Source organism: Oncorhynchus clarkii, chromosome 2 (assembly GCF_045791955.1).
Source record: "Oncorhynchus clarkii lewisi isolate Uvic-CL-2024 chromosome 2, UVic_Ocla_1.0, whole genome shotgun sequence".
Lineage (NCBI taxonomy): Eukaryota > Metazoa > Chordata > Actinopteri > Salmoniformes > Salmonidae > Oncorhynchus > Oncorhynchus clarkii.
The window spans coordinates 71117969-71130020 of NC_092148.1; the positions used below are offsets into that span (position 1 = coordinate 71117969).

The following is a 12052-nucleotide window of genomic DNA, read 5'->3' on the forward strand; positions in this document are numbered from 1 at the left end:
TCAGGTGCCTTTTGGCAAACTCTGAGTGGGCTGTCCTGTGCCTTTTACTGAGGAGTGGCTTATGTCTGTCCCCTCAATCATAAAGGCCTGATTTGGTGGAGGGCTGCAGAGACGGTTGTCCTTCAGGAAGGTTCTCCCATCTCCACAGAAGAGCTCTGGAGCTCTGTCAGAGTGACCATCGGGTTCTTGGTCACCTCCCTGACCAAGGCTAATCTCCGCCGATTGTTCAGTTTGTCCGGGCGGCCAGCTCTAGGAAAAGTATTGGTGGTTCCAAACTTCCATTCTTCCATTTAAGAATGATGGGGGCCACTAGATTCTTGAGGACCTTCAATGCTGCAGACATTTTTGGTACCCTTCCCCAGATCTGTGCTTCGACACAATCCTGTCTCTATGTTCTAAGTACAATTCCTTTCAAATCAAATTAGATTTGTCACATACACATGGTTAGCAGATGTTAATGCGAGTGTAGCGAAATGCTTGTGCTTCTAGTTCCGACAGTGCAGTAATATCTAACAAGTAATCTAACAATTCCCCAACAACTACCTAATACACATCTAATGGGGTTAATGAGAATATGTATGTGTAAGTATATGGATGTGCGAAGGTGCAATAGATGGTGTAAAATACAGTATATACAGTTGAAGTTGGAAGTTTACATACTGTACACCTTAGCCAAATAGATTTAAACCCCGTTTTTCACAATTTCTGACATTTAATCCATGTAAAAATTCCCTGTTTTAGGTCAGTTAGGATCACCACTTTATTTTAAGAATGTGAAATGTTAGAATAATAGTAGAGTGATTTTTATTTTATTTCGTCACATTCCCAGTGGGTCAGAAGTTTACCTACACTCAATTAGTATTTGGTAGCATTGCCCTTAAATTGTTTAACTTTGGTCAAACGTTTCAAAACGTTTCTCGTCACTGGTACATCCTGTTTGAATTTCTGCCTACAAGATGGAAGGAGCACAATGGCATCGTGGTCGGATTTGCCGAAGGGAGAACAAGGGAGGGCTTTGCATGCATCGCGGAAGTTAGAGTAGCAGTGGTCGTATTGCGCATGCACATAGCGCAATCAATGGGCTGTAATAATTTAGGAAGACTTGTTCTCAAATTTGCTTTGTTAAAATCCCCAGCTACAATAAATGCAGCCTCAGGATGTATGATTTCCAGTTTGCGTATAGTCCATTGAAGTTCATTGATGACCGTCTTGGTGTCTGCTTGAGGGGGAATGTACACAGCTGTGACTATAACTGACGAGAATTCTCTTGGTAGGTTAAATGGAATTCTAGGACTTGAGTTCCTGTATGGTGTTATGATTACTATTACATGAGTCGTTAAACATAAAGCATACACCCCCGCCCTTCCTTTTCCCAGTGAGGTGTTATTTCTGTCGGCGCGATGGATGGAGAAGCCCGGTGGCTGAAGAGATTCCGACAACATAACCCGAGAGAGCCATGTTTCTGTGAAAAAGAGAATGTTACAATCTCTGATGTCTCTCTGGAAGGCAACTCTTGCTCGAAATTCGTCTACTTTGTTGTCAATAGGCTGGACACTAGTAGTATACTTGGGAGTAGTGTGCGATGTGGACGTCTACGGAGCCTGGCCAGGTGGCTGCTCCATCTGCCCCTACTGCGGTGTTTTGGATCGCCTACTGGAATTATCTTCATTGTCCTAGGTGGTGGTCCGAACTGAGGATCCGCTTCGGGAAAGTTGTAACGTTTGGTATTTGACGTTGCTCTTATATCCAACAGTTATTCCCGGCTGTATGTAATAAGACTTAAGATTTCCTCGGGTAAGAAATAATACATTTAAAAAAACTAAATAGTGCATAGTTTCCTTAGAACTCGAAGCGAGGCGACCATCTCTGTCGGCGCCATGCAACAACCTCATGGCTTGGTTTTTGCTCTGACATGCACTGTCAACTGTGGGAGCTTATATAGACAGGAGTGTACCTTTCCAAATAATTTCCAATCAATTGAATTTACCACAGGTGGATTCCAATCAAGTTGTAGAGACATCTCAAGGATGGTCAATGCATACAGGATGCAGCTGAGCTTAATTTTGAGTCTCATTGCAAAGGGTGTGAATATCTTAATTTTAATTTTTTATATTTAGAAACATTTCTTAACCTGTTTTTGCTTTATCATTATGGGGTATTGTGTGTAGATTGCTGAGGGAAATTATATATTTAATTCATTTTAAAATAAGACTGTAACCTAACAACGTGGAAAAAGTCAAGGGGTCTCAATACTTTCCGAAGGCACTGTAGGCATATAAATGTGTCCATTTTGGGATCTGATAGTATTTCTGATTGGCTTAACACACCACCACCTGTTGAGTGTCTCAATGTAATGTTTGCTTCACCTCAAACAGCAACCATACAGAGTCTGTTTTTGCATCCATTGAGAATTACAATAGTTGCTCAATGTATTTGAAAAATATTTTCTGCTCTCTCCCTTTCGATAACCACTCAGCATGAAAGGGAAAAATGTCACGCTCTTATCCAGTGCAAATGTTGTAATCAGTTAGGCCTATTTTATATCTTATCAGTGCTTGTCTTGGACTGAAATACGTTTCTGTACTCATTTTGCGTGCTGTTACTGTCTATATTTAGGTGCAGGAGTTCCACAATATTTTTGAGTTAATGTTCTATAAGAGCAACAGGAGCTCAAGCAGTAGAACATTTGAGTTGCCTGTACTCATCTCCGGTAAGCTCCTGCCAAAGTCAAAAACGGTTTATTTTCTATTGTGCAAATAGCCTACAGCCATGTCTGTTCCAAGCTCACTCTAGCAGGGAACTCTAGAGGGCCCAGAATATTTCATGCAAAGTTGCAAGTTCGTTAGCGCAAGCTTCGGGCCAGACCCAAGTTAATAGTTGATGCAATGTTTCAAGTTTGGCTACACATGGCCTGTCTGCAACAATGTGATTTATAGGATATTTATTTTTATCTGATTATTTTCTACCTGCAGGCTGCAATGATTTGATTTGTTAACTTTATTTAGGCTATTTCTACATAGATAGCAATAGAAGTTACTTTTTAGCTTTGTAACATTTTAATTTGGATAGAATTTTGATTAACCGCATGATAATTATTTAGAGATCGAAAGACGTTATTATAAAATAACTGAAACTTTCAAAAAATGTGCATATGAAAACCATGACTTGCACGCAGATAGGTCGAAATAGTAAGATAAATTGGCATTCATCATGAGAAAGGTTGCCTACTCCTCATGTAGCCTGTCACCGGAAACTTCAGTAGAGTAATGGCAGAATCTGAAAGCCTGTGGGAGAAGAATAGTTGGATTATGTTTTTTCTTCTAGTTGTCTAGATCTCTGGCTCCCTCTTGAGGCATTTGTATTATTATCAAACCTTAAGCTTAAACATCAGACAAGCTCAATGAATATAGGAGATTTTATTAAAACACATAGGGTCTGTCTATATATGGAAAAATGCATGTTTAAAAATGTCGACCAATCAATCAAATGTATTTATTAAGCCCTTTTTACATCAGCCAATGTCATACAGTGCTATAATCGATTTGTCGAAAGAACAGATGACTTTCAGACAAAAATCATCCCAGGGCTGAATGTAGTTTCGTAAACTGTAGTTTCCTACCCCTGGTTTAGTCTAATGACCAGCTCAGCACTCCATCACTGTGTGTGTATAAATATGTGACTGTTGGGAGGGAGATTTTCTGCACTTGAACCTTCGGACTTCTAACATAGGTGTGTGCGCATGCGTGCAAATGTGCATTATGCTCATTTTGGCCTTAGCTCTTGCAATGCTTTTCCAGGCATCACAATCCTGGTTTAACAGGAGATTAAGTGTACAAGAAACAGGGACCAGTTCTGTTTCAGGACTAGTGTATCATCTACAAGTGAAACCATCTGGTATGAACCAGATGTCTGGAAAACCTGGAGGATTTTTCACCTCGTGTTGTACTTCACTAATCAAATCAATGTATTTCCCCTCTGAACGCTGGCACCCTGACAGAAGGCATGTCTTTAATGACTAGTGGAGTGGATGGGCTGATCTGGATAATTTGGTGTTTCTGTTCCAGCCCATTATGGCCTGCTGAGACACACACACTTATCTAATGCCCCACTACTGTTCCGTCTAACCATCCACGTCCAGTCCCTCACACTGCCAAGCACTCTCCCGTTTGTGTGTGTGTGTGTGTGTGTGAGAGAGAGAGAGAGAGAGCAAGTGTTAAGAGGGGGGGAGAGCAGGAGAAAGAGCGAGACCACTGTAGAGGAACAAAGAGAGAGAAAGACCTGCTGTGTGTGGATGTATGTTTGTGTATGCAGTGTGTGTGTGCGTTGGCTGCAGCTCTCTTGTAATCCCTAGTATAAAATAGAAGACATTGATCCCCCTCATCCGCAGTGATAAGTGACTGCTATTAGTCTTTGAATGCGTGGCAGACGCTGTAAAATGGCTGTCATATTCCATCTCCTGCTGTAGCACCACTGATACTCAACTAATTTACATTGCTCGTTACTCACTGAACACTTCTCGCCTCTCCATTCAAATACACCATTTGTCATGTCAGAATGTTCAATATAAGATATGTTTAATTGGCAACAATTAAAGTGGATCTATAACAGATATGTGATAAGAGATGGAGGGAGATGAGTGAGGTTAGTGTTTGTTGTACATTTGACCCATAGCATTGTACCACAATGTGTGTTGTGCTGTAGATTTGACCCTCTGTAGCAGAGCCTTGCTTACTGTGTGTGTTCTGTTTAGATCAGCTTGCTGCATCTCATCTCATAAAGGTCAAGTGCAGTCAAAAACATGATTTTGCTGTGGTTTAAAAACATTTCCACACTGAGGTTAGAATAATATTGTGAAAATGATAATGCCCTTTTAGTGTAAGAGCTGTTTGAATAGACCTGACATTTCAGCTTGTTTTGGTGGGGTTGACTTTTGGCCTGGTGATATCACCAGGTGGTAAATTAGTTTAATAGACCAGTAAGAAACCGTTTCAAAACTCTCTGCGAATAACAGCTAGTTTTCTGCCTTCCCCTCCCCACTTAGACCACTCACAGACAGTCCTAGCAAAATTCTTGCTTGAGAAATTGCTCTTGGCTAAGGAGCAATGTTTTTGTTTCTTTTTGACAATTTTTCTCAACAAAAACAATCCTTTACAGTCCTATCAATTGGCCTTTATAGATAGAGCTAAATTGAAATGTTTCTTCCAGAAATATGAAATGCATATGCATAAACATAGTAGCAATTGAAAGGGAACAATTGAGAGATTATGGGAAAAGTATTAGACTAAAGTTGAGGACACAACAGTTCACCTGACCCAAGACTGAATCTAAACATTACACTGTTCATTTTTATGTGCATTTTACATTTACTGTACTTTTTGCAGAATTTGTTGATAACAAAATGTAAAAATACTCTGGAATACTTTTTTTCCCCCACTGTACATTCAGTAACATGTTAAGACTATTCCTGGGGAATGTGGAGTAGGTGCAAGATTACAGAAAAAAATGACGAGGGTTTCAGTGAGCGGACTAATTGGTGTCTCTCCCTAAGTGGCCACACACCTCTCCAAAGTGTGTGCAGTTCCTAAGTAATTTCAATGCACTTTTATGACTCAACTAAAAGGTGTTTTCTTTTCTTCTCTCTCCTAGCTGTGCCGTTGAGGAACTAGAGCAAGAACACTTGTAGTTGTTTTGTTTGGAACACAACCCTGCATCCTCACCATCACACAATTACTGTTGTTTATGAAATCGCTATCTGGGTCAGGTGGCCATCATTTTAAGCTTGTTCTATTTCCAACATGACTAGCTAATTTATAAAATACCATCTTCCAGTGTTAGACTTTTACAAGGCAATTCAGAGAAACGGATCGTAATTTTGGTGCGCAAAGAAAGGAGTCAGAAAGGAGTCATGGATTATCTTTTTAAATCCCCAAAACACACCACTACAACTGTACTGGGTCATTCAAGTGCGTGTTCCGCTGCAAATTTTCTTCACAATAGACAGTCTCATTCTGTTCTGAACAACCCAGGGTATGACACCACGTCATCTTGTAACTACATCAGACATGGTGATCATCAACATTGACACTGTGTATATGACGTTAGTTTTATGATATGGAAATGTGGCTTTCTTGTATGATATCAAAGCGGTATTTATTTATACTCAATGTTTAATCTCTCAATAGAGAGACATCTTTTTCAAAAGTTGGCCAATTAGTGGAAGGGATAGGGGCAAGTTGTTGTCAGGTGCAGTTCTCAAGTTCAGAACGGCTGTCAGTCATACAGCGCTGTGAAGCGCAGTCTGAGCTCTGTCATTTATAGCATGTTACTGTACAGCCACTGCGTTACCAGTGCCCAAATCTGCTATTTTCAACCCATATACAGATATGAGTGTGAAGGGCTACTTGTTATCCAGAAATGAGATTTTGAGATCAAAATGGCTGAACTGTACCTTTTTAAACACCTCTCTGTTGTCTCTTAGAGCGAGATCTCAGTGAGTCAGACTTAGTCACTGGGTATGGGAGGAGGAGAGAGAATGAGGGAAGGTAGGAGGGTGAATGAGTGAAAGAGACATAGTGAGTGGCATAGGAGGAGAGCGTTGGATACAGGCACTGACTTGTTTTTGTGCTGTTGTCTGAAACATCTCCCAGCTGATCCAAATGAGAGAATAGAACACAGCATTGTATTTCTGTCACATAGCTGGTCTGTCAAAAAACGGTGGCAGTACAGGCTCCAAAGAATGAATGCTGGCTGATTTTGTACTGTTGCTCACTCTGTATACCACTGGATGGGAATGCCCTGATTTGAGTAGATGGTGTCCTACTAGTTGCTGTATCCTCCTAACCTTCGCTCCACTTCTCCTTCTCTCTCCCCTTCCCCCTCTTATTTGATAAATAAACAAATGAATCCCTACTCCATCTTATTTTATGCAGCAACCTGAAATGAAAGGTTAAACATAAATAGATAACCTCTGTCTCTCTCTCTGTTGCCCCCCCCCCAGCACCTCCATATGACGGTCCAGGCCTTGCAGGATGAACTGAGGATACAGAGAGACCTGAACCAGCTGCTTCAGCAGGACCCTGCCAGCCAAGGTCGTGACCTGGCCCTGACCTCTGAACCCACGGAAGAGAACTACCGTCGGCTGCACGGGGACCACGAGCGTCAGGCCAAGGAGCTGTTCCTGCTCAGAAAGACCCTGGAGGAGATGGAGCTGAGGATAGACACCCAGAAACAGACCCTGGGCGCCAGGGATGAGTCCATCAAGAAACTACTGGAGATGCTGCAAAGCAAAGGTGGGATACCATGCCCCAAACACTGTGGCTGTATTAGTCATGTTTTTCTATTAACACATCTTCTAAATGGCCATATTATTGTATTATATTCCAGGGCCGTCGGCTAAGTCGTCAGAGGAAGACCAGGAGAGAACCAGGAGACTGGCTGATGCTGAGATGCACAGACACCATCTAGAGTCCCTACTGGACCAGAGAGACAGGGAGACGACTGCTCTACGAGAGGTGAGGGACTCAGCGAGAGAAGAGGGAGGGAGGGAGGTAACAAATTGAGCTTAAGTTGGGTCACAACACAAACTATTAGGGATTGATTGGTGTGTAGTAGACAACGTGTGAAGCGTAACGACCTTGTTCTCTTTAGGAGCTGCACCGTCGATACGAGGGAACCCCAGAGTCCACAAAAACCAAGGCTCTACAGACTGTCATCGACATGAAGGTACCCATCTGTATGTGTGTGTGTCTGTAAGTGCATGTGTGAGTGAGTGTATTATATGGCTGACCCCATTTAGTCGTCTGGTCAATTGTTTGTTCGATAGACTGCTGGTCGACCGAGATTTCTTCAGTCGAACAGTAGCCCCCCCACACCCAAAATAAATCATGGTGTACAAGAAAGCTGTATGATTTGCGCCTAAGTGGACTAATCCACTGTGGAGGTTGTGGGGATGGCACAGTCATCACTCTTAAGACATGTGCTACTGAAATTGCATATGCTTAGGCCTATATTACGTAACAACAATGGTGCAACACAAATAAAAAATATGATTATTGTATAACAAATGCGCTTTCTCCCGTGTTGGATAGCAGTCGCTGTCCACAGTACTGAAACACGCTGTTGAATTGGCACCATTTCCTAAACCATGTTGCTATGTGCATAATAGCAAAGTTAACCAGCATATTGGTGTTGAGAACAATGCGACAGCCCTTGCTGCGACAGCCCTTGCTGCGACAGCCCTCAACCAGTAAACATTCCCCCGTTTAGAGTTTATTTCTCATGTCCTCTGCATCCATTTTTCTGTTACGGTGTTAAAAGTTTGTTATAACTAACTAACTATTGATGTGATTATGTTATGCTATAGGACAGACCCTATTGGTCACTTGCATGCAATGCATACCTGTCTCATGTAAAGAGAGCAACGTTTGAGGGAATGGGGAACATATTTCCTAAACAAATTAGGGATTTCAGTAAGAACATTTTCAGTCAGAAATGGCTGTAATTATGTTGCAACAAGGACAACGCGATAAACACAGATGTTCTGTGGTGGTTTCTGCAGCAGGGAGGCGAGAGAGACAACTGGTACTAGTCACACAGTCACTCTCTGTCATTTTAACACAACGCAGCAAGTCTGAATCCCTCTAGTCATTTGTGTGTCTTAATTATTTCATAAAACAGTGTTCAAGTATCAGAGAAGCTCGATGCATGTAGTTGATTTGATTAAAACACATAGGATGTGTCGATGTATGGAAAAATACCCATTTTAAAATTTAGACCAACCGATTGGTCGACCAAGATTTGTATTTTTTTTTGTCGGGGACAGCCCTAGTGCATTAACCCCTTATCTGTCTGGTGTGTGTCAGGATGCTAAGATCAACTCTCTGGAGCGAGGTCTGAGGGACATGGAGGAGGAGGTGATTATGTTGAAGTCCAATGGGCTGCTGAGCTGTGAGGAGAGACAAGAGGAGATGAAACAGATGGAAGTCTACCGCAGCCACACCAAGTTTATGAAGAACAAGGTGTGAGGTCACTTCCCCTCGGTTGCCATTGATCAGAATTCTATTTCTATCAGTTTATATTGGTCAGGCTTCAAGTCCCCTTGGTTCTGAGAGGTCAGAGGTCGGTGCAATTCCTTCCAATCAGCTCAATATCAATCTGTTCTGTAGTTGTACATGTTCTCTTCATATCCCAACCCTCCTTCCTCTGGTCATCACCCTCTACCTCTCCTCTACATCCCTCTTTTGCTCTTGTTGTCCTCTTCCTCCACCTCTCCCTTCTTTCTCCTCTTCTCCTCCCTCTCTCTCGCTGTCTTTCACTGTCTCAGATGGACCAGGTGAAGCAGGACTTGTCCAGGAAGGACACAGAGTTGCTGGGTTTACAGACCAAGCTGGAGACTTTGACCAACCAGTTCTCTGATAGCAAGCAGCACATCGAGGTCCTCAAGGAGTCGCTGACTGCTAAAGAACAACGAGCTGCCATCCTACAGACAGAGGTACACACACATTTCAGAACGAGCAATATAAGTATATAGACACTCACTGGCCAGTTTAAGTAAACCACCCCATTCACGAAAATTGATTGCCCCTACAGACAGTGAGTCATGTGGCCATCCATGTCTTGCTATATAAAGCAGGCAGATGGGCATTGAGGCATTGTTACTGTTTGATTGAACAGTGACCTAAAGCGACTGAGTGTGGTATGATCCTCGGTGCCAGGCATGCCGGATCCAGTATCTTAGAAACCGCCACCCTCAACAGCTTGTTGATGAGAGGTCGAAAGAGAATGGTAAGAATCGTGCAAGTTAACAGACAAATAACGCCGCAGTACAACAGTGATGTGCAGAATGGCATCTCGGAACCCACAACTCGTCAGTCTGTCACGGATGGGCTATTACAGCAGACGACCACACCGGTTTCCACTCCTATCAGTGAAAAACAAGAAGAAGCGGCTCCAGTGGGCACGCAATCACGAACACTGGACAATTGAGGAGCGGAAAAACATTGCCTGGAACATGACAGTGAGTTCAGTTTACTTGAGTGGCCTGCAGACCTCAACTGAATAGAGCATCTTTGGGCTGAGATGAAATGGGCTGTTCTCAGCATGAATGTACCGCCGTCCAATCTGTAAGATGGAGGAATGCCATTGCGTCAGCATGGACTAACATCCTTGTGGAACATTACAACACCTTGTAGAATGCCCCAAAGAATGCAGGCTGTTCTGGAGGCAATACCCGATAATTGATGGGTATACCTAATAAACTGTTCGGTGAGTGTACAGCCCACACACACAGACCCAGTATGCTGAGTAGTTCTCCTCTGCCCTCTGCTGGCCAGGTGGATGCTTTGCGTCTGCGTCTGGAGGAGAAGGAGACCACACTGAACAAGAAGAGTAAACAGATCCAGGAGATGTCTGAGGAGAAGGGCACGCTCAACGGAGAGATCCACGACCTCAAGGACATGCTGGAGGTCAAGGAGCGCAAGGTCAACGTCCTGCAGAAGAAGGTGGGCCTCGACTAAATAGCACGCTGTATAATACAATGTGATACATTACCTCGTACTACGTCCTATTTAGTAGACTTGTTTTCTATGTCTTTTGTCAAGCTCGTCTAATTTTGTGTGTGTGTCCAGATTGAGAACCTGCAGGAGCAGCTGAGAGACAAGGAGAAGCAAATGAGCAGCCTGAAGGAGAGGGTCAAATCTCTACAGGCAGACACCTCTAACACAGACACTGCTCTCACCACCCTGGAGGAGTCCCTTGCTGAAAAGGTACACCCACATGCAGACACACACACGGACTCCAACAGAGAGACACAAGCAATGTGTGTTATTTAAAGTCATGCCGTGTCTGTCCTGGATGTTTGTAGTCCTCTCATATGGGCTCTGAATTGACGTGACGATGATGTTGTTCTGTGCCTCCCCTCCTATTCTCTCCCCTGTAGGAGCGTATCATCGAGCGTCTGAAGGAGCAGAGAGACAGAGACGACAGGGAGAAGACTGAGGAGATCGACAGCAACAAGAAAGAGCTGAAGGATCTGAAGGAGAAAGTCAGTCTGCTGCAGGGAGATCTGTCTGACAGAGAGGTGAACACACACACACACACACACACACACACACACGCACACACTGTTGACACATTTTATTAACCCCACCCTCTCTCCAGACTAACCTGTTGGACCTGAAGGAGCATGCGTCATCCCTGGCTTCCTCGGGGCTGAAAAAAGACTCCAAGCTGAAGACTATGGAGATCTCTCTGGAGCAGAGGAAGGAGGCGTGTCTCAAACTGGAGAGCCAGCTCAAGAGGGTGAGGTATTTGCCTTAGACACTGATCTAAGACCACTTTTGCTGTGTGTGCGTGTGTGTATGACTGTGTGTGTCTGTTTCCAGGCCCAGAATGCGACGTTGGAGGCCAAAGCGAACACAGAGCTGTCGGAGCGCATCACCTCCCTGGAGAGGGAAGTTAGCCGACACCGAGAGGATTCTGGGAAGGCTCAGGCGGAGGTGGACCGACTGCTGGAGATCCTGAGAGAGATGGAGAATGAGAAGAATGACAAGGACCGCAAGATCAATGAGCTGGAGAGGTGTGTGTGGTGTTTATCTTTCTCTGACCCTGACTGTTTGTTTGTGTCTGTGTGTCTGACTCATAGTCTCTGTAAACAGCAGTCTATCTATAGAAATGTGTATGCGCTCCTACATGGTCTAATGTAGTTGTTTTCTTCTGAAATACCACACGGTCCTACTCTTCTCCTTCCTTCTCATCTTCTTGCTCTCTGAATCTGTGTTTCTCTCTCCTGCCTTGTCTTTTCGCTGGAACTCTGTCTCCTCTCCAGTCAGTCCTCCAGGTTAGTAACATGTTTCTACATGGCATCTATGTACTGGCTTGACTTCCTCCATCCCATTCTCCCACCCCCCCTCTCATTTTCTCCTCAATTGCTTTTGCTCTCCCTCCCCCTCCCCTCCTGCTCTCATTTTCACCAGTTTCTTCACCCCGCTGCACTTTCTCTCTCTCCCCCCTCTTTCTGTCTAACTCCCTCTCACTCTGTGACGCTTCAGTGTAA

At 43.7% G+C, this 12052-nt stretch overlaps 1 protein-coding gene across 2 annotated transcripts in view; it reads left to right on the top strand.

Annotated features, from left to right (window-relative positions):
- The window catches only part of LOC139373193 (ELKS/Rab6-interacting/CAST family member 1-like), a 31767-nt gene that overhangs the window by 6012 nt on the left and 13703 nt on the right, over positions 1 to 12052 (top strand). For both annotated transcript variants that reach the window (XR_011627542.1, XM_071113381.1), the window contains exons 4-13: positions 6998 to 7289; positions 7384 to 7511; positions 7648 to 7722; positions 8862 to 9017; positions 9323 to 9490; positions 10332 to 10499; positions 10626 to 10763; positions 10937 to 11077; positions 11158 to 11298; positions 11382 to 11575. Coding sequence is in view for 1 of the 2 variants with exons in the window: in XM_071113381.1 (XP_070969482.1) it covers positions 6998 to 7289; positions 7384 to 7511; positions 7648 to 7722; positions 8862 to 9017; positions 9323 to 9490; positions 10332 to 10499; positions 10626 to 10763; positions 10937 to 11077; positions 11158 to 11298; positions 11382 to 11575 (1601 nt within the window). In the remaining variant the exon portion in view is untranslated. The remainder of the gene's footprint in view (positions 1 to 6997; positions 7290 to 7383; positions 7512 to 7647; positions 7723 to 8861; positions 9018 to 9322; positions 9491 to 10331; positions 10500 to 10625; positions 10764 to 10936; positions 11078 to 11157; positions 11299 to 11381; positions 11576 to 12052) is intronic.